The 22,674-nt window shown below is 36.6% G+C and overlaps 1 protein-coding gene across 7 annotated transcripts in view; it reads left to right on the plus strand.

Annotated features, from left to right (window-relative positions):
• Positions 1 to 973: 973 nt before the first annotated feature.
• The window catches only part of PAM (peptidylglycine alpha-amidating monooxygenase), a 79,432-nt gene continuing 57,731 nt past the window's right edge, over positions 974 to 22,674 (plus strand). For 6 of the 7 annotated variants that reach the window (XM_059834334.1, XM_059834335.1, XM_059834336.1 and 3 more), the window contains exons 1-4: positions 1,025 to 1,158; positions 2,304 to 2,424; positions 11,281 to 11,338; positions 18,021 to 18,108. In XM_059834334.1, coding sequence (XP_059690317.1) covers positions 1,067 to 1,158; positions 2,304 to 2,424; positions 11,281 to 11,338; positions 18,021 to 18,108 — 359 coding nt within the window. In that variant the 5' untranslated portion in view covers positions 1,025 to 1,066. Of the gene's footprint in view, positions 1,159 to 2,303; positions 2,425 to 11,280; positions 11,339 to 18,020; positions 18,109 to 22,674 lie in introns of all 7 variants that reach the window. The other variant, XM_059834340.1, reaches the window with a different exon arrangement.

Raw genomic sequence — 22,674 nt, forward strand, 5'->3', positions numbered from 1 at the left:
CAGTGGTCTAATCTTAAGTACCAGGTGCATTAAACTTTTATCCATTTCATATTTATCCAGCTAATGAAACTGTAGTTAAAAACAAAGCTTGTAGATGAAATTGGCCCATTTTTTAGGCAGAATGTATGGATGTTAAGCATACCTGTATTGATCTCACTACAGATTTAATTTCTTTGCTTTTTTAGATAATTCCAGATTATTTTTTTTTTTTCCCTCTCTTGTGGTCAGCATTCTAAAAGCCATGAATGGTCAGATATTACTCTGTAACACTGAGGTGTGTTCTGGTGATTTTGCTATTACCATGCTTAACTTTGCAGTGAGAATTGATAGTGTGGTGTTTGTATGCGTGAAATATTCCATGCTTTGCCTTTTGCATGTTGAGGGTGTTTTATATTTCTTCCTCTCACGTAAGATGTGTTTGAGGGTGTGTTTTGTATATCAATACGAAATGTGTCTGTTTCTGACCCTGTATGGATGGGAGGGGAGGAAAAGGAGGAATCAACAGACTTGGTGCAATCTTCACTGGATTGTGCTAAAGCTTGTGAAAGAATTTACTAATGTATTAAAACGCCTCAACAGGGATTTGCTGAGAACTAATGCTGTAATGTGTTAGTCATCCTTTATCTGCTTCTATTTTTACAGGTTCTGAAGGATGACTGATGCTGGTTTCTGCGATGCCACTTGGAGTCTCCGGCACTGCGGATTGATAAGTAACGTGCAGATTTAACTGCACAACCGGGAGAGAAAGCATCAGGAGTGCTACTTCTTTTCAGCTCCTTAAGTGGACGGAAGTACAGTGTCAGCTATCCGCAAGGGAAGATTCTTCAACAGATTTTTACAGCTAATAATAAAGACAACATAGCATCATCCACCTTCCTGATTTACAGCGCATCACCTTCCAAGACAGATGGTCTGTCAGAAGCTGGAGGATGCCTGCAGAGCACATGATAATGAAGTACTGAATTGAGACTGCTGCTGCTGCCGCCTAATTGTCAGGATCACAGTCGACAGAACTGCACTGCCCTTTTTCTGCTCCCTTAATTGGGCCAGGAACAGCAGGGTGGACATGGCTGGCCTCGTTAACAACCTGATAATACTGTTTCTTGTTTTTCAAAACATCTGTTTGGGTTTCAGAAGCCCACTTTCTGTCTTCAAGAGGTGGGTTACGCAGGAAGACCTTATGTGTTAAATGCATGCAATCACAATATTACGGAACTATGAAAAAGCATGTCCTAGATAAAAATGTGTATGATATTTGTTCAGTTTTGCTCACTTGCTCTGAATTTTCTTTTTGCAATTTTGAAACGGCAGTTTTTGAAGACAGAAACTCTTGTTTTATCCATAGGTTGCTCTATAGAATGTGAGTTTAGGATGATAAAACAGCAATTAATAGAACTTTTTAGATAATGCCACAGGTGTATTACACAGGGAGTAAATACATTGCGGCTACTAGAGTTAGCTTGCAGTATAAAATGATGTTTTAACAAGAAAGCATCGACTTAGCTTAAAACTGGGCAATCCTGGGAAATTTGGGGGGTTTTGAATGCAAAATTGCAGAGGTAAACTTTAATATAGTGTGGACAAGAGAAGTAGCCTCTTAGCTCTACGAAAAATAGTTTACTGTTTATGAGGTATATTGGGCACTGTAGTTACCATGTCACTTACAAATTTTGAATATGTATATTCGTGTATACGTATAAATATAAATCAATGGTGCATCACGTTTCAGATGTCTTACCATTTAGTTCCTTACCTACATTTTTTTACAACTTATTTATACATTGCATTCAATACAGACCTTGATATTCATGTGAAGTTGTAAAACATACTGGTTTACTTTGCTACTTATAATACAAGTTACTATAAACGTTGTGGTGTTGGAATTAAAAATTTCTGCTTACACATTATTTAAATTTAATCTGTATTGAATTATACATCAGGTACATAGTTTTAAAAAAAACCCCAAAACTGTCGTGAATGATTAACAGTACTTGAGATTTTCTAGTGAATTAATTCTCTATCTGTACATCCATGTACCTCAGACAATTATTTAGGTGAGATGCCAGGTTATGTTTTCAGCTAATGTTTTCCAAAGTAGTCTGTCTGATTGCTCAGAGGAAGTACTTCAGTAAGTGCTTGATAACTAAGATGTTTTCCTCAGCTCATGAAGGAGTGAAATTTCTGGATCACTCCTGGAGCTACTCAGCATTGTTAAACTTCTTTACTAGTTCTTAATACCCTTCTTTTTAGAAAAACATAATAAAAATCAGTATTTTTAAAAATCTTTCCTCCTTCTCATTAAGGTATAAAGATACTACCAGATCTCTTTCCAGTGAATGCCTTGGAAGCAACCGGCCAGTGATTTCACTTGGTCTGTCAGATTTTGCATTGGACATTCGCATGCCTGGGGTGACACCTAAGCAGGTGAGAGAAATGCAGTTTTTCTTTTTGCCACTTGTTCTTTTTTTTTTATAAGCTAGGAAAATAAAGCCTTGCTTTATGTGAGTATCATTCACATAAAAGGAACAAAAAAGCCAGGGTAACTTTTATAGGTATATGTATGTCCAGAGAAAAGTAGGAAACAGAAAAGTAATCTCAAATGAGAGAAAAACCTTTTCATCTGATTAATTTTATTTGTAAAATGGTGGTTTCATAAGCTGAATTGCTGAAGTTGATTAAAACAAGGAATATGAGTTTTATTAAAATGAAGTATTTCCAGCTGTGCTAGTAAGACATGTATTTATTTAGAGTAGCAGTTTATACCAAATCTCAGATGATGCCTTAGTGAATTTAGTTACATTAGATTGAACATTGCTGCAACTTTGGCAAGATGAGAGAAAACAACCAAAAAGCCTTTTATAAGGGTAATACTTTTGATCCAGTATTTTGAACCCTTAAAATACTCCAGGAAAGCTACTATAAACAAGTTACAATGGTACACTGTTTCAGGTTTGAAGTTGGTTATCTTCTACCGAGCCAAGTGAGTAAAAATGAGGACAGTAATTAAGATTTTTAACATTAGCATTATCATTTTTAAGATTCATGTAACAGTCTGACATTCTACTGTCATTTTCACAGGTAGTTTCATTAAGCAATATAAACAATGATTAATGGGGTTTTTTTGCAGCAAGGCAATGCAGGGAATTCTATGTAATTAAAAGACCCTATGTCTCTTTTAGAGGGCTGTAGATGCTTGGAAAGAGCAGGGTGTTGTGCTGCAGTAGATGATGACTCATTGTTGCAGATAGCACTTTCAGAAAATATGGAAAGGAAAATGAGGTTTTCAGTTACTGGGGAGCACCCTTCTGGAACGTGTAATTTAGAGCAAGTGGTGTCATTCCAGCAAGTGTGAAACAGAAATATAGTTTCTACTAGATCTTACTTGTCTGCAGCAAAATATTAAACTTCTCTTTCAGAAAGAGTGAAAAGTATTCACAGTTCATCCAGGTGCACATTTGTAATTACATTTTATTGATTTTACCTGAGGAGTCATTAGTTGAAGAGCTGGGAAACACGTATGAAGGGGTCAGTCACTTCAGATTCGTATTAAAAAAAGCAAAACCAAAACCCAACAACAAAAGGCTGTGATAGTTAACAGAGAGGACATAATACTTTTCACATTCGTGTGTACCTATAGCCAACAGCCTTTATGTACACAATAAACTGAAATGCTACTGTAGATTTGGGGGAGGGATGGGGGAAGACAGCAACAGAAAGCAACTTGCCAAGTTAATTCCTAAAAAGGTAAGTGGAAATAATAACTAACCTTATATACTTTTAAGTCTAGCTTTTATTTTCCTGTCTCAGTCTCACACACCTTTCTCCTCATTTCCCTTCCATCTTCCACAGTGTCCCACACTAACTGTACAGGAAACTTGGTTAAACACTGATATACTTGGCAAGAAGGAATGGCAGAAAAGACAATCTTCATTTTCTTGCAGTTTGCAGAAGGAGATAACCAACAGCTTTGTAGTTCTAGTGCTGTTTGTTCATTTTTGTGGCAGAAAGAACATGGAAGGGAAGAATCGTCTTTAGAGAGGAAATTCTTTTGTAGTGGATTCTTACTAGCTCGCTATCTTCTTCATGTACCTTTTGGCCCTAATTGCGGGCCAATATGTGTTTAGTGATCATGGATTTGCTGGAAGTTCAAGTTGTCCATGCTGATGTTTACATAAGAGCGTAAGTTGGGAGTTGGACTTGATGATCCTTTTGGGTCCCTTCTAAATCAAGGTATTCCATGATTCTATGATATACAGCTTTCTGCTTCCAAGTTTATCTCTATTCATGAAAGATGCCAAAATAAACCAAAGAGCAAGAGGACAAGTGCAGTTTCTAAAATGCTTTATTAAGGGCTTTCTGGAGTTGTATCACTATTTTGGTTATGACTAATGGCAGCTCCTGAGTTCTCAAGCATAACAATTTACGTGGGAAAGGCAGGAAATAAAAAAAAAAAAAAAAAAAAAAAAAACCAAGGCGGAGCAGAAATTAGTGGAGAAGATGTGAATGAGTTAAATTCTAGAGAACAGAAGAGTGTCTTCAGAGCAACACCAGTATGTTCTATGCTATCTCTTCTTTGTCATGCATTTTTTTGTGGAAAGAAAATCTTGTTTCAACTGGATTGTTACGAATTCTGAATTCAGTGTTTGGCCATAGATTAGTACTTTCAGGAGACTTCACAAGCTGAATTCTTCTGGCCTCTTTCTCTCCTGGTGGTATGCACACTTGACAGTCACATTTCTTATCTAGAGTCACAGCTAGCTAACAGAAAGATGTCTAATGGAACTAACTGGTTCTTTGTTTACAATTTATGACCAGTGTGACCTGCAGTAGATGTACAATCAGAAGGTTCATGTAACCTAAGAATTGTTCTGGAAGGGCTGGAGTCACTGGTTGCTAGTGAAATGTATCTCCAAGCTTGAAAAAGAAAGGGAACTTCTGAAATAGTACTGCTGCTGAGTTGAGTTCTTCCATAGCATCACTGTAGGCAATTGTATTTAATTTTATTTTCCAAAGTCCTTGATACTCCAGCTTCCCAGATAATTCTTGTTGAAAACAGATACTGAAAGTTAATCTTTTTGGATTCCAAGAAGTCTAACCATCTGCATGTATTCCCTGAAATTGAGATGAGTTTTTGGTACTACCAGTAAGGTTGTACTAAGATTTTGAGCGTTCGCATTGTTGTTTAGGAATGATTACTGTAGGAATCATTGAATTCTCTTAATGTAGGGGCATACAGCTACCATTCAGCTTAAACTCTGTGAAATATGTACCTGGTTCACGGAGGAAATATGTACACATTTCCAAACAGGAGGAGGAGGGAAAAGAAACCCCAAATGATTTTGTCTCATCTGCACAGGTATCTGCACAGGTAGCACCTTATAATGGTGAAGGTTAGGTATAATTTTTGGTGCAATGTTTTGCAAATAGCTGGAGCCAAGTTTAAACGTCTGTCCTTGTATTGGTAGGTTAGTTGCATAAATTTCAATTCATGTGTATTTTGTGTTGTGAAAGCTGTGGGAAAGGTTACCAAAAACCCTCCATTTTTTTCCAGTGAGTTACTAGAGTCATAGTGACTTTGGAGGGTTGGGTTGGGGGGTGGGATTTGCCTTATTTTCTGTAGCTGAAGCTGCCTGTGAGTGAATCAATGAGAACTGACCCCTTACGCGGCTTAGGATTGTGCTAACTGTACAGATCTGCCCTTGAGTTGTGGGTTCTTTCGGCACAAGTGCCAAACATGAACATTCATGTGAAACTGTTCCAAGTGCTCCTTATGAACAGGGGCACTGAAGAGTGTATTCAAGCAATACAAATCTGAAATCAGTGAGGTAGAATGGTTTTCCAGCTCGGTTAATAAATGTGGTTTATATTCATTGGTGCTTTTGAACAGTACCACCTCTCATAAGTGAGGGAAATGATATCTGCAGTACTTAAATACTCTGCTTTTTCTTAATAATTATTCCAATTGCACAGCAGGGAAAAATGCAACTAATACATCATGTGAAGAGTAATTCTGGTGTGCTGCTGAAGGGTGGAGGGCATCTAAGAGCTGTGGAGAGGAAGACTGAAAAGCTTTTTCAATTCTGAGGGAAAAATTCTATAATCATTCTTCATACTTAATTATAAGAAAATTATCCCTCTGCACACTAAATTAATAGTATGCTAGGACTTCTTATTATTTAAATGGGAAGCAGTATGTTTCACCTTCCAAGAAGGTAGGGGATCAGCTCTATTTCAAACCTCTAAATTTCAGATACAAAACCCAACACTGTTAAGCAAATTGAAGGCTATTTTGTGAAAACATTAAGAATACAGGGTAAACATGTTTACTCTGCTAGTAACACAGTTTTGCTGCTGCGAATATCTGTGTTTGCTACAAATCAAATAAATAATGATAAAAAATTATTGTGCAATTAAATCTGTATCTCAAGTAATTTTGTTCATAAAAAATAATTTGTTTTTTTAAATTAATTACTATGTTTCAGGCTGAAAAAACTTCATTGGTAAAGTAATTTTGGTACAGCATTGACTGAGTTCTTAAATGTGCACTTGAAACTTCATAAATATTGCTAAAGGCACAAAAAGTGGTAAAAGTTATTTGGTGGAAAGTGTGGAAAGGTTGTGTGTGGAGGGGTTCTTGTCTAATGGATTTTTTTTGAAACTGCTTGTCTTGAGCTTCTACCAGTAGGTCAGCAGTAACTCATAATACCTGCATATTCAATTTTGTAACTTTAAGTTCTCAGTTTGAAGTCTTTGGTTAAAATGTTTTTTCTCATCTTCAGTTTGCTTGGGTATACCATACCAGATAAAATATATAAAACAGGGAGCAAATTTGATCATTTGGATACCCATAAATTACTGGCACCTCTTTCTTTACTATTGCTACAACAACCAAGTTGAGATCTTGACCTAAGATCCCCCAAGACTTCCTCTGACACTGGAGAAAGTTGTGTGAATGACTTGGTTATTAGCTAGCGTGTAATTCTGTAAAAAGTAGAATTTAGTCAGCTATATGAATCTGGACCCTGGGACAGTGAGTATCAATACCAGAGATTTATGAGAAGTGATGCAGTTATTAGTCAGTAATGGCCGGTATTAATAACAAAGATTCTTCCTTTAAAGAAAAGAATGGGGGGCAGGAGATGGGAGGGAAAAGTGTGGGGCTTTTCTCTTCCCCCCTCCCCAGTCTGCTTTCAAAAGGCAGCCTATTGCACTTCGAAAGTTCTATTTGTCTCATCTTGTCACTTTTTTTGGAAACATCTGAATTGATGGGGTGGTGCATAGTGGAGCAATCTCACTTTTTCCACGCCGCCTGCTTGTTTCTTACACAAGTTGAAGTCTACATAGTCATTTTCTTCTGAAGGTGGATCAAATGTGCACCCTCACGCTCACAGACCTACTTACGGTGAGGTAGAGGAAACAGGACAGAATTATTGTGGATTCTGCAACATGCCTTTTGTAATGCTGTAGTGTCAGGATGTTCCTGCTCTTCTTGTGTTTGAAGTCTGGAACATTGACAATTGGAGATAAGGGACCAGAATCTGTTTTATTGAATCCAATAGCTGGTTTTTCATTTGCTCATTTTATCTTATTAGCTAAACGCAACCTGGCTTGTACGTCAGAAACAATTGAAAACCCTTCATCTCAGCTTCACTAGGGCCATGTCTCAGGCTGAGAGTGAGGGAGAGTAAAAGCCAGGTCGAGTTTTTATGCCAATAATTGTAAAGACTTCAGAATGACCACATTGATTGATTGCATTACCCATTTGGCCAAGCGATCTTTTCTCTGACTATACCTAATAGGAGTTATTTATGGAAAGACTGTAAGAGGTAGGATAGGACAGTAGTAATGCAAAAATGAGAACATACCTTCCGTGTTTACAGTAATAATGAGAGGTTGTTGGCTTGGAGTTTTAGTCCAGACTATCATATTTAATAGATAGTGATAGTTCTTTGTGTCATGAATTTCTTAAATTAATTTTAACCCATACATAATCTTGGAATATTTTTTTTGCAGATATGCTTCTTTCCTTTTAAGAAGTTATTGAAAGCATTTTGAAAAGGGTTGTATTTATGGTAATTTTTATGGGTTTGTTTCCTCATTTCTCTGCTTTTGAAAAATATATTTTGATAGGGAAGAAGAGATAAATTTTTTAAAAACAATTGTGGGGTAGTAGTATGGAACAGTAGGGTAACAGTAGGGTAAGGGATATGAAACTATACCGTGAGTAGTATGGAATTTTAACAATTCAATGCTTTGCCTGTCATGCTAAAGTAACTGCTGGCCACGGTCTCATTAATGAAATGGAGTCACTTCATATTACTTTGGAGGACAATCTGAAGGTGACTAATGTAAGGTAATATGAACAATAACAATCAGATGGGAAGTAAAAAACTTTGAATATTCCCTTTCTTCTCACCCCTGCCCCACGCCCTGTTTCTTCTCCAAAGCAGTGGGTCTCATTAATTTTTTTTTTTCCTCTGAAAAAAACTTCGCTCTGTTTTGGGATTAAAATCCTAACGGCACATCAGATTACCTAAGAGCATGTCTCTAAACTATACAATGTAGAGTACATTGGTATTGAAGACACATGACATCGAACATGGAAGAACGATGTTTAACTCGGACAGCTGCTACTTGTAGATGTATTATAACACTGAGTCAGAGAGGCACGACTGAGTTCTGCAACAGTTCAGATAAATATGTAGCACAATACCATTTTGATACAGTTAACAGTCTTCAGTTAAAAAAAGAGCCAAAAATAGTAGTACATCTAGATTTCTAATAATCTTTGTAGATGTTATGACACAAGTTATAAAATCTCAGCCATTGCATCCGTAATAGGTCCTAATACTCTGTTCTTAACTAATTTAAGTCTTAACTGCGTAAATGATACTTTCTAAAAATACATGTCATCCTTATTTTTAGTCCACACTGTTTCTAAATTCGATTTGTGTTTAAAGACAGAGAATGTACTGCTTATTTCTACTACAATGTGAAGCATTGCTGCCACTGATTTTCAGAGTTTGGGTATAAGGTTCTAAATGAAGGGGGTTTTAAAAAACATCTACTTCTGAACCCAAGTTAAATAGAACAGGTAGAATACTTCCTTTTCAATTTCTGGAAGGCTTCAGTATGTTCGTTCTGTAAATGCATATAAGTAGAGTACACAAAGGCATTCACATCAGCTGTATTGACTGACCTTTGTTCATCCCTTCATCTTGTAGCAAAACTGCCAAAAATGTTTTCCTATCTATGCACATCACTGCTTTGTGTAATCACATATTGTTATCACCACTGTACCTGTCCTTCCTTCTCAGTTGCATTTAATTGTTTATATCTATCTGCAATGTCTTCTTTTAAAGTAGGTTTGAAGTTTTTCATAGCCAGAATTTTATTTTCATCTTTTTAGTTGAGTCCTTATGAAAGTAAAAGTCCTGTCACATTTGGAGTTTATGGGTGTAGTGAAATTCCAGTAGCTGATGTCTTTCCTTTCTTAAACAGCCTTAAAAATTTTAAAAAAAAGGTTTAAAACAGTTACTAGTGTAGCTGTCAATCCAATAGCCACATTGCTGACCTTATAGCCTAATGTCTGTAAATAAACCATGGCAATGTATTAATTTCTTAAGAACAGTAATCTAGATAACCTGCATCATCTTTGGCCAAATAGCTCAGTAAAGTAGGTGGTATTTTTTCTAGATGGTGCTTTTGTAGGACCTGCCCTTCATCTAGCTGACAAAGATGAGACTGACTTAATTTTTTGTTTTTGTAGTTCACATGCATTTAAAAAATGTAATTTTATGCTGTTCCAATGATTTACCGACTGTTTTTTTGATGTACAAAGTAAGAGCCTTCCTTTCAATAGGATTGCCATAGGTTTTACTGTTTTCAAGGACTTTGTTTTATGTTGCAAGTTCTTTCATAGTTATCCAAGGTGCTTGTAGATGGAAAACCTGGTTTTTGTTTGTGGCCATTGCTCTGAGTTTACTGTGTTTGCATTTTAATTGGTGCATATTTTAATCTAGGAACACTTCCAAGGCTTAACATGCTGAGTCTTTTAAACTGAAACCAAAAGTCTTTTAGGCAACAGAGGCAACGGTAGCATCATGAAGAGGGCATAGTTGATAAGTTTTCTGCCCACTGTGTCTTGTGCAGATTGTTCGTCCAATTGCGCCAGGAAAATGTTAGTCCTTTACAGTGCTTAAGCAAGAAAATCACCTATTGAATTGTTGTTTTTTAATTAGTTCTGTTCTTTTTCTTTGTTTTAAAGGGCATGTGATGTTTGTTAGGATGCCCAGGGAAGAATATTTTCATTGGACATAATAGAATTAGGTGCATGAATCAAAAATAAATGTATCTCTATGATTGCTGCTGCAATGGCACAGCATTTTTACATTTTGTGGTCCAGTTCTATAAATCTTGGAATAGGGTGAAATACTGCTATAGGCAGAAATCTATTTAGCTATGAAGTCATAGAATCATAGATTCTCTCGAGTTGGAAGGGACCCGTAAGGTTCATCAAGTCCAACTCCCTGCTCCTCGCAGGACTATCTAAAATGAAACCATATGACTAAAAGCATCATCCAGATGCTCCTTGAACTCTGACAGGCTTGGTGCTGTGACCACTTCCCTGGGGAGCCTGTTCCAGTGACTGACCAGCCTCTCAGTGAAGAACCTTTTCCTCATGTCCAGTCTGAACTTCCCCTGATGCAACTTCATACCATTTCCATGTGTCCTGTCACTGGTCACCAGAGAGAGACGATCAGCACCTGCCCCTCCACTCAAGTGCCATTGATTCTTAGTTTATAGTAAGTTTATAAATACTGAGAAAGTAGTGCATACCAAGAACACAATGAATCAGAAGCTTAATAGTTCTGTTCACTTTATGTAGCACAATCATTGATTCATGCTGTTTATTTGGACATGGAGAGGGTAGTGTTACCCCTTCAAATTTTTAGTGGGCGGGAAAGGAGCGGTGTTTGTTAACCACTGTAAATAAATTCAATGCTAAGGCTTATAAGTATATAATTTTTATATATTTGTTCAGTATTCCCACATTAATCTTCAGAAAGTGTAGAGAATTTTGGTGCTTTGTTTCTATTCTTTTCATCCTAAATATTCCCAGTTAAGGCTTGTAAGTATCTAACTTTTGTATATTAGTTTGTTCAGTATTTCCACATTCATCTTCAGAAAGTGTAGAGAATTTTGATGCTTTGTTTCTCTTCTTTATATTCAAAGTATTCCCAATTTAAAGGTAATTTCTGTTCTTTCATCTTTTAATAGTCCGATACCTACCTCTGCATGTCAGTACCCCTGCCGGTGGATGACGAAGCCTATGTAGGTGAGTATTGGTTGACTGGCAGAACCTACGCAAGCCATTTTGAAGAGCCTCAGCATTTTCTTTTTTTTCTTTGACTCATATTGACTTAACCTTTGGCTGTCAGAGTTTCCAAAATGCATTCATCATGGCTAATACAGAAACAAACTAGAGAGCGCTACTTAGAGTCAAGATAACAAACTGTATCTGGAGAGATTCATGAGTAATAGTAGTTAAGGAGCTGCATGCATATGCCTCTGGCAGTCAGTACCAAACAGCCCCATTTGTAAAGTATTGGCTTTCTGTCTCTGGCTGGATACTTAATTCTGCTCCACTGAGCAGACTGTTTATTTACCTGCTGGTACAGGCTGTAAATCCTTTGCACTTACAGTCAGTGGTGGCTGCAGTAAGATTTTACTTATCTGGGGGGAAAAAAAAACCAAAACCCACCAAAGCCTCTTCCCGCCCCTCCCCCCCCCTTTTTTTTAATGTTGTGGCATGAATAAGATGGCAGACAAATAGCAGGAAATACTGTGATAGTGTACAAAAGCTGAGATCATATCCATCAGCAAAACAACACTATCTGTTCAGAAGGTCTTTGAGGTACTTTTGATTTCATTTTGCCTTGCTTATGAACATACAGTTGTTCAGGTAGAGAGAAGGCTTGTTGGTTTGGCTGAAGATAGTTTCACTGTCAGAACATGCTATAAACTGAAATAAAAGAAAGCCATGAAAAATTAAAATGACTATATTTTCCTTCCTTTACTCTTTTGTTGCATTTTAGGATATCTGCACTTACAATAAATATGGTGGGAATCCTATGTAGTTTTTGTTGTAGTGTATTATGAGACTATTGTTCCATGTGTCTTTCCTTGTGGAAATCCTTCAGAAGTAGAATATTGTGTTTAGATTTTCATGTTATATTATAATAACTAAAAAAATTGAGTAAATTTTCTTCAGTGCTTTCTCCATTTATCTGTTTTCTAAAGAATTCAGAACCTGACCTCACATTTTGGCTGTGAGTTTGACCCCAAAAAGAAAAAATGAGCAAAAAAGGGATTGAGTGTTCATCCTCTGATAAACTATACTTGCTGTGCAGTGTGTGCAATAGACTCTTCTGCTTTCAAGTGATGCATAGAAAGACGTACTACTAACCTGCTGCTTAAGCAATTTTTATTTACTGCTTCACTGAGTTGCAAAATTGCATAGTTCAATTCTTTATTGGATTGCTGCACATTTAGTTGTGTCATTTGGTGTTTACATGTGTTAAAGCCACATAAACTTCTTTCAGTGGTGTGTATGTTTAAAAGGACCTACTAAAAGTATTTGCTTAGAAGTGGTATTTATGCAAACTCTCAATGTGAATCATGCAAGGCAACCCATTTTTTTCTCTGAAGACTGAGAAACTTTTCGGTTTTAGGTGTTCACATCTTCTTCAGCAGATTTTTATATGATTTGGTCACCTTTCCAATGATCACTGTGCTTGAGTATGTGTCATTACAAAGCAGTATAAGGTCTGGACAAAGAAACCATTCTAATTGTGAGGTGGAGCTTTGAAGAGCAAGAGGAATTTGATGAACAAATCTAATAAAAAAAGATTTGTTCTGTGAACACAAAGTTTTCCTATGATAGCATTGCTTACAACCTCTTAAATTTAATGCCCTGAAAATAAAGCAAAATTGCTTGCTTTTTTTTTCTCTTTGGTTCCTTCCACCAAAATGGATAGGCATGTGGTCTATCTTCAGCATGGGATCAGTTCCACCTCACTTCAGTAAAGTCACTGGAAAGTGTTTTCAGTTGAAATGATTTGTCAGATTGGAGTCTTCACAATCAACAGAAGTTACCTAATAATTGGAAAGACTAGACTCAGACATATCCAATTGTAGAGAATAGAAAGAATGCAAACTGACCTATCTTTTAAAATACCTGAATAGCAAATTAAATCTTCTTCTCAGGAAGGAGATTTTTATGATAGGTGTCATCATCTAAGAAACGAGTTCGTTAGTGGTGTTTTTGCTTAAATATTTCTTAATACTGTAAAGTGTTGTGAAGCTAATTATTAACTTACTTGCATGCATGTATTTTGTGTTGCTTAAATAAGCATAGAAGATTGACACACAGAGAATGAAATACCTCTTTTTAAAAGGATGGTGTCTACATTTTTATGGTTTAAGCAGAATCTGCCTTCATTGCACTGCAAATAAATGGTGTAATTAACTTTCATTAATTACTCTTTTACTTTGTGATAGAAGCATCTAAAAACTAACAGGAACTGTCACTCTGCATTGCTGTTCAGTGATGTATTGAGACGACTGTGTGTTCTGAAGAGCTGTGTGAATACACAGAATTAAAAGAATAACCTGGGTTTCTGAGACAGTGTAGTGGTAAAACTGAGACCAGAACCTACATGTTCTACGTCCAGTTCAATTTATTTGCACATAATGCTGCTGAGAAAATGCCTTCTCTTCTCTTTGTTTTTTTTTTCCTTTTGCACTTTTAAAGGACACTTTAATGACCAAGTGTCCTTACACTTTGACCAAGAATCACTTGTTAATTACTTCCTTACTTTGTTTTCCTCTTTTTACCCCCTTTTCCTCCCTCCTCCAAGACAGTGTGGAAGAGGATGTTCTGTTTATGGAACCTGTAGCAGGATAGTTTTGTTGCATATTGGTGAAATACAAGGGCCTTGGAAGAGAACTTCTTTTTTAGTGTTGTATGCAGGCAGTACTATGTTTGTTAGTAAGTAGAAAATATTTTCTGTAACTTTTTTCAGTATTTTTTATTAAATTTGTATTTGAGGACTTTGAATTCAGACTTCAGCTTTGCTATTCTCCTAAAGATTTAAAAGCAGTAGACAGTCATGCTTGGACAAGGACAAAGGATATAACTTCATACTGCAAAGCTGGGAGGATACTGTACCAGGATTTACCAACTTGTTCAGCATCGGTTCTCAGATATTATCAAAAGAAGGAGCTGATCAAACTTATGAAATGTTACCAGCTAGAAGGAGGAGTAGAGCAAGTTTTGCCCTAGAGGTCTTTTTTAGGGTTGCATCTGTGTATTTTTGCAGATGCTGTTAGTTTCCTGTATGATATTCTTTAGTGGAGGGTCAGCCTGTCAATGCTGAGATTTCTGTCTGAACCAGTCATTTTTCTGTCCCAAAGGGCTGTAAATGCTGACAAACGGGGGTACAGGGAATATTTGTTTGTTTATGGGGTTGGTTGATTTACGTTTAGGTTAATGTTAGGACCTACCTTTTGCTCCTGTGAAATGAAATGGCTGTGAGATTAATATGTAAAAGATATTAATGAGTGAGATTAATATGTAATTTTTCAAGAAAGTGTCATTCCAGTTACATTTTAAAAACATACAGTGTTTTTCTTCTTCCACCTCATGTTTGATTAGTGTTTATGAATAAGTAGCCAATCCAGAAACTAGATTGAGTCTTTAATGATGCAGGCATTGATAAAAATCAGGTTTTGACTACTGAGCTGTAGCGATAGCTAAAGGGTGCTCTACAGACATTCATAAGAATTTAATCTGACAGCAAGCCACTCAGCCAAGAAATTTGACTGTCATCTTCACCTCCTTACATTCATTCACATGGGTGACCAGTAAATAAATGTGTCTTTTTCTTACTGACTCATGGTAAGTCCCTATCTGTCAGATTGTGCTGTAGAAATGAGATGGACCCTATTATGTTCAGCAACACAAATTGAAATAATTAGATGATTTATTACTTTTCTTCCATACATGACTCTGAAATGCTGTGGGTTTGTTACTCTACTATGGCATATATAAACGTCCTGATCGCCAAGTAATGATAACTTCACTGTATCAAAGACCTCTAAATGTCTCCCTACTCTGCCAAACTGTGCACACTGGTATGTTGATAAATTTCTTTAAAGTAAATTCCATTATAGAGAATACAGTGATTTTTTTTTTTTTTTTAAAAAGGATATCAACTTTACATCATTGAATTATTAGTTGTGAAGATGAACTTCTTAGAAATTAATTTTTTAAATACATGGCTTAACTAGACACTGTTAAGATTAAATGAATGTCATGTTCTCTTCATCCCTGTTTCTACCAGAGTTCATAATTCAAAGTAGTACTTAGTCAGGAAAGTAAGTCAGACTTCATTCAGATTTAGTATATATGTCAAAACTGTTACTATTTCAGTAATCATTTTGTAGCACTTCTTCATGCATAAAAAATATTTAACTATTAAGTAATCTTCTGTTCATTATTGTAAAATGTGAGGCTGTCAACTAGGAACATAAGGCTTTTGTTTGATATTTCTTAAGCCTTTGGTAGTGACAGGTACTGCGTTTGGCTTGAATCTCATGCTAATATGTATGGCTTTTACAACATAGGATTTTTTTAATGACTTTTTTTTGACCCTCTGTTTGGAAGACTGGCATAAATGTGGATGTGCTGCTAAGAAAATAACTATACAGGAACAGAGTAACCAACTGTACAAAGCTCTCTTAAGCTCACAGCATACCAAGAGGTTTTTCAACTCTTCCTTCAGAAGCAATGATGAGATATGTGAGCTAAAATAGTATATGCAAGTGGCTCACGCAGAAATCTGATTTTGCATTGTTAACTGTGGTGCATTATTTTGTGTTAGTAAGAGTAGTATTTAGTAAGCTATTTGTAATAAGTTTTATAACAATGCTGAAAGGTCCCACCTTTCAGAATGTGAAACCTACTCCCACCTACTAGAATGTCATTGTAATGGGCACTGTATAGAGGGAATAAAAGACTTCCTGATGTACTCATTAGAGTAAATACACAAGATGTGAGAGCAGTAGAGGAGTAAAAAGAAACAGTGAGACAGTATTAACCAGCAGGACAGGTGGTGGCTTTAGCAGACAAGAGGCCTAACCTTTAATTTTACCTTTATTGAAGGCTGTCCCTCTGGGTGTTACTTACAGTATGTTTTGTACAGTTCAGCAATAAAGTTCATTAAATTTCACATCTGTGAACTGTTTATAAACTGCTTCAGAAATTTAATCTCTCTCTTAAATTGGTAGCAGCTTAAAACACCTGAAACACCTGAAAACCAAGGTAGGAAGTCATCATAAAATGACACATTGTCTGTCCCATGCAAGAGTTAACAATTTCACTACTAATTGTTACTGATAAAAACATTGCAATGAAAGGTCTTTTTGTAATGCGGATTAATTTTTTAGCTATGGAATGAGTAGAATTTGCTTGTAGGAAAAAAGATGTTGTGTAGTCTTTGGTCTTTAATCATGCTGGCAAGTTTAGCACTTGTGAATTCATATGTGGTACTCAAAGCACCTTCCCAGCGCATGTGGGTGCATCTCTTACTTCGCAAACCAAGCCCTCACCTCTGGTGTGGTCATTTCCTTACAATCTGACTGCATGCCTTATGTCTTCAAGCTAGAATTTGACTTGCATGCCTTAACTTTTGGCTGTGTTTCCTCACTTTTCACAGCAGACCTCAGCTCCAAAAATAGGGTTAGAAGCTATTTAATTAATTTTTTTTCCTCATGAAACTGGGACAATAATCCACATCATCATTCACTTCAGGAACCCTGCCTCAGCCGCATGTTAAAATACTGAGTTCAGAGTGCAGATAAATCCACGAACTTCGCAGCAGAGTAGTGTTTCAGTAGTTTGTAGCTTTACCATCTCCCCATGTTAAGACTCTTACAAGAGCTAAAATGCACTTACTTGAAGGCTCCTTAGTGTCTGTGTACATGTAAGGGCAGGAGTGACTCTGTTTTGGAACTTGTGCTGTAGAATAAGGTTAAAAACCCTCCCAAGGTGCTTCTCTGTCTTACGTGAAGAAAAATTCCATTGCATTCCCTGCATCTGACACATCATCTCAATAGTAATAAAGGAAGTTACACAATGTAGCTTGCTTTATTTCTAGAAATGCCATCATTGTACATTCGTGGTCAATATTACTACAGTTGATGTTGGTAACCTTTTTCCTGTACTAAACAGGATCACGAACGTTTGAGAAACAAAAACAGTGTTTTGTTTGTGGCATGGGAAAAAGAATAGGCATTTGAGTGCTGAACTCGCCTTCATCTAAGTTTCTAATAATGAAAAATATTTGGGCAATGAGATTGTGTTGGCTTTGAACAAATCTTGTTTTCCATTCCAAAGGGTTTGACATATTAGTGAGAATAAATCATAATCCCTTCTTGGAAGTGTTGTCCCAAGAAAGATGCAGCAAAAACGTAAACCAGGTAGAATACTGGAAGAAGATATCACTTCAACTAATGCATAAGATATTAGTTGCTCTTAACTCTAACTTACTGTTTGTATTTTTCATGAAGTATGAAAGAAGTAGAAAAGTGTTAAATCACAAGTGCAAATTTCAAAGCTAGATTGAAATTTGACTGGTTACAGCAAAATTTTGTGGTTTGGGTTACACTGATATGTGTCATATTTAACTTTTGGGGAAAAATACAGCAGTTTTGAGTGGGAACTTGGGATTTTTCTTAATGACTAAGTGAGGTACAGTGTTTTAGCTTGGAAGACAGGCTGTTGAATGAGAATTTAAGGAAAGCTTATAAGCAGAATGCAGAAGGTAAATAAATGAGTGGGGACATACATGCCTTGATTCTAATATTAAAGAGGAAAACGGCACAAAATACTCTTCCTTATGTAACTTACGGTGAGATTAAGAATAGCTTATTTGTTTTATCATTTTGTTTTTCAGTTGACTTTAAGCCACATGCCAGCATGGACACAGTCCATCACATGTTACTCTTTGGATGTAATGAACCCTCTTCTACCGAAAATTACTGGTAAGAGTTGCAACTTGCTTTTGTTATTGTACCTAACTTTTCTTGCGTTAATTGCTCCCACATAAACCTTTTCCAGTGTCACAATTTCTTGAAAAGTAGAAAAATTTGGAAGGAAGAAGGAATGTATAACATTCCAGCCTTTCCACACTTAAAGTGTTTCTTTTTTTTAACTGTGACTCCTCTGTAAGGTGGAGAAAAAGATCTGTTTTCTGATTCTTCATGACTAATTGACTGTCTCTGAGGAGGAGACAGGAGGTATAGTGGTTAGGGTGCCATTGAATACCAAGAAACCTAGGCTTCCTCTATAGTTGGCTGCTTTTCTGTGTATGAAGAAGTATTGTATCAGGTGTCTAGAATGAAACTGAGTGAAGGGTAAGCTGAAGAAGATTCTCTCTGTCAAGTGGTTTGGTAGTTGACTTGCCCTTCAAAATTCCTAAGCAGTGAGGGCAGAGGGAAGCTCTCAGTGACATTAAAACAGGTGTGGGGAGCCAAAGTGAAGAGAATTTGAAGATGGGTGGAAATTAATGGTCTGTCCAGTAATTTTGCAAGTTTTCTCCAGGTTTTCAAGAGACCGCAGATAAGGTAGTTTTGCTGACACTGCAAAGCTTATGTGACTTATTCTGATCTGTGGAACAATTTTAATATAGATTTTCTGATAGAGTTATGTAATCACAATTTATCTTTTAAGTATTTACTAAAAAGGTAACTACAGCTGGAATTTAGAGCTAATAGTATAGTATAATGTATTTTCCACAAAACATAATGAGTTTAGCATTTTGAATAATCTCTGTATGTTTTTGGGAGATGATTTGATTAAAATTTTGGACATAAAACAAACTTTCATCAGAAGTTTTATCTCCCTTCTACCTATCAACCAACAGTTCTAATATTGAAAATGTTGTAATCTTGTCTTGCAAGCAGATGCTTAAGAAGGTCAGACAAAAGTAAAACCATGAAAGCACAGAATTTCTATTGTTTTCTTTTCCCAGCAGACAGCTTTTCTGGGTTCTTGTTATTGTATCTTATATGTTAGAATATACTTTTTTAATAGTTTAATGTGAAAAATACAGCAACTTAAAATAAGTGTCCTATTTAAAACTGAGTAGATTGTACGTGTAGTTTGTTTTGTTTTCATATGTCTGGAAGTAGTTTTGTTAGAGCCTTGCAATAATCTGTACGTGATAGAATTATATTGTTAAAGATTGGTCAGGTTTTTGCATTAAGATGAAGTCACGAGATGATGCCTAAGTCACATCTAGCCAATGTACTGAAGATGTAGGTGAAATGTTTTGTTCCTGAGTGTTCAGATATGAAGAGATGGATCAAAAGCTGGAAAGTCATAAAGTTCTTCAAAGCTGACAGAGACTCAAATCCTAAGCTTGAGACTAGGTTAGAGCTCCCTGGCTGTATGATCACTCTTTGCAGAGAAGAATGATTGCCCAGCAGAAAACTCACCAGTGTCAGTCTGTACAGTGTGGCAGCTAATGTTGCTTTTGTTCTTGATTGCTGTACTTAACAGGTACCTGTGAAATGATGAAACACATAATTAGTGTTGTATTTAAATCTGATATTTCCAATTTTTCATAGGCAGGTTTTGATTAAATCTTGCAAATTTTTGTCTGTAATTTCTCAGGTGTAGTATTTGCTTTACATTCTCAAAACAAAAGCTTCATTCAGTGTCTCATCATTTCACATCCCTGTTGTTGCAATGGTTTGCAGCATTTCATTGTGCTCTGCCCATGGCTATCTGCAAGGCTGCAATCACATCAGTTCTACATAAAACAGGCTTTAGAGTTCTGCATTTATCCCTGTTTAATACACTCACATAAGCCTGTTGGCTATGTATCCGTGTGTGTATATAATTAATGTAGTGTGTATGTGTATAGACATACACGTGTGTGTATACATGTATGTGTATATCTATAAATGCCTATGCTGTAAATATGTTCATTTAAATGTTCAGATGTGTAGAAGCTGTGCACATTTTTGTAAGTCGTTGCAGAGAGTACGTATAATTTAAAAGCAAGTGTTTTCCTAGTAGCTTAAATTCACTAGAGGCTTCCAACCACTAGAACCAATTTTGTATAAGTAATTCTGATGACTGTGTATTAATGATGAGATGTCTTTGAAATTTTTTATTTTGTTTTGTTACTTGTTATTCTTTTTATTACCTGCAGACTAGTAAGTGATGACTTCACTTGGTCTTCCATCTACTAGGGGAAAGAATGGTTGTTTGAGCCCACTGTAAGATTTGTTTAGCAAGGATCCTTCCCTTACTGTTTACAAGTCAACATTTTTACATAGCCAGTTTTTATGCAATTAAGGCATACCATATTGATTTTTTGTTTTATTGTAGTTTCTTCATCAAAATTCTCATCAACATTAGTCAGATGGTTTGTAATCAGTTGTAAGAACATTAAAACATATCAAGTCAAGAGCTATTTTTCGTACCATCATGATGTGGACTAGGTGTAGTATGGAAAAATAATCCTTTAGGAGCATTCAGAATGCAAGGACAAAATTAATTTCCCTGAGGCATGGAGTTTTATTCAGGCCAGTTTTGAGTGTGGAGGAATGGGAGAGGGGAAGATACAGCATCCAAATAACTCTGTTGGGAGTAGCTGCCCTGTGACCATAGCAGCGCTCAGCCAAAATCTGTGATGCCACTCTGGCCCACTGGCTTTTCTGGTGAATTGATGCTAGTCATGCAAATGCCTCTGGCCTTCTGAAAGGCTGTCTAATGGTGTGGGACCTGCTCTGGCTCTGCAGAGTGACACGTTCACTGCAACATGCTAGAATTTTTACCTGAACAAACGCTAAAGGGGTGCACAGGTGTCTCTCCCTTCTTGAAATGCTCTGGCCTTTCCACAGATATAAAGTAGGCTCCCAGGGCTCATTTGCTCAGGTTTTGCTCAGTCCGCCCAAAAAAGGTGTAGCTGCTTCTGTCTGTTTGATCATAATTGGCCCTAAAAACAGTTCAGCCTCTATGACAAGAAATTTTGCCTGAGCTGATAAACTGCGCTGAAATCGAAGTAGCATGCCTGAGCTGATTCATCAAAAGTTCAGGTTCTCCACAGATAATCAAGAAAACACTTGAATGATTTAAAAAAAATGTTGAATTATGCGGAAATTCTGAGTCTCCTGGCAAGACAGGTCTTGTGCTGCGTCAAAACTAACACTGAAATTAGCTCCCATGAATGAGATGATTCATAGACATAGCTTTTATTTAGAGATCAGGCAGGGCAACTTTAAATAGTTATCTAATCTAAACAAATGTATAAGTACAGGTCATAGATCACCACCCAGTAATTCCCCTGTCAGACTAGCTGCTTTTGTTGGCAGAAGAGCATGGTTTTGGAAGCTTTTGACATCAATAGTTCAGTAAAGGTTGCAAAAGATGTCAAGACTGGTTCAGTGAAATACTTGTATTTAACTGCTTAGGGGAGAGTGGAAACAGTGTAAAGATTTATATTTCTCGGTGTAGTTTCTTACCATTGTCACTGCCCCAGAATGTTCTGCACCATTCAGCTCAAGAACTAAAAATGATCATTTTTCTTAGTCACCTCAATTTTTTTTTTTACAAGTCTTGGTTAGAATCAAGGAGTAGAGTATAAAAGAGAAAGAAATGAAAAAAGTTCTTTGTTTCTAAACAATGCAAATATCCTAAAAGGATAGCCAAATATTGGTCTTGCTGACTTAGTGAAATATTTTGCTTTCAGTCTAGGCAATCAATCAAAAATCCAGTGCCAGTAAAAAACCCAGCTCCTGAGCCTACCCAAGGTTGAGGAGAATGCATTTTGAAAGTCCAGGAGAGTTTGCAAAAAACAAAGACCCAAGAAGCTGTCAGTAAGCTCTCTTTCAATGCCCTCCCCTCCCCCCGAAATTCTGATCACAGTCAAAATCAGTTGTTAGTAGAATACTGTATAGTATGCAGTTATAGTCCATTTTTAAGATATTCTGTGCTACTCATTCTGTTCAGAATCTCATGATTTTTTGTGTGTAAAGAAGCTATGAATTTCAGTGATTGGTTAATTTTTTTTATTTGTTTGTAAATTTATACTTTTTACTGGCTTCCTGCTCTTAAATCTGTTCGTCAGTTGTCTTAACTTCTTTGTAATCTCCTTTGGGTTTGTTTTCTTCTGAAAACTTGATGTTTCAAGATCAGCATTGATGGCTAAGTGAGAGGTTTGACCATTTGTTAAGTATAATGCAAGAACAATGTGTGTATTTCATCTTTCCTCCCTACAGTCTCTCCTGTCCATCGGCCAGTGTCTCAGGAGAAGAGTTTGGAACAGCCTATGTAGTTTTTTTTACCTAGCTAATGTGGTCCTAAAAAATACGTGGTATAAACAAAGGCTAGCTGGCCCAGAGTGTGGTGGTGAAGCTGCGACAGTGCTTGTGGTTTCTGCTGTTATTCCTCCTAACCAATCTCTTCAACACATTTCCAAACTGTGCAGCTCAATAACCTTGTTAGATCCCTGAAGTCTTTTGCTTTTTTTAGATTGTAGCAGTTGAAAGCTGTGCAGCTTTTACCTGCAGCTGTATCAATCATTAGTTGTGAGAGAT

This window comes from Gavia stellata, chromosome Z (assembly GCF_030936135.1).
Source record: "Gavia stellata isolate bGavSte3 chromosome Z, bGavSte3.hap2, whole genome shotgun sequence".
NCBI classification, from domain to species: domain Eukaryota; kingdom Metazoa; phylum Chordata; class Aves; order Gaviiformes; family Gaviidae; genus Gavia; species Gavia stellata.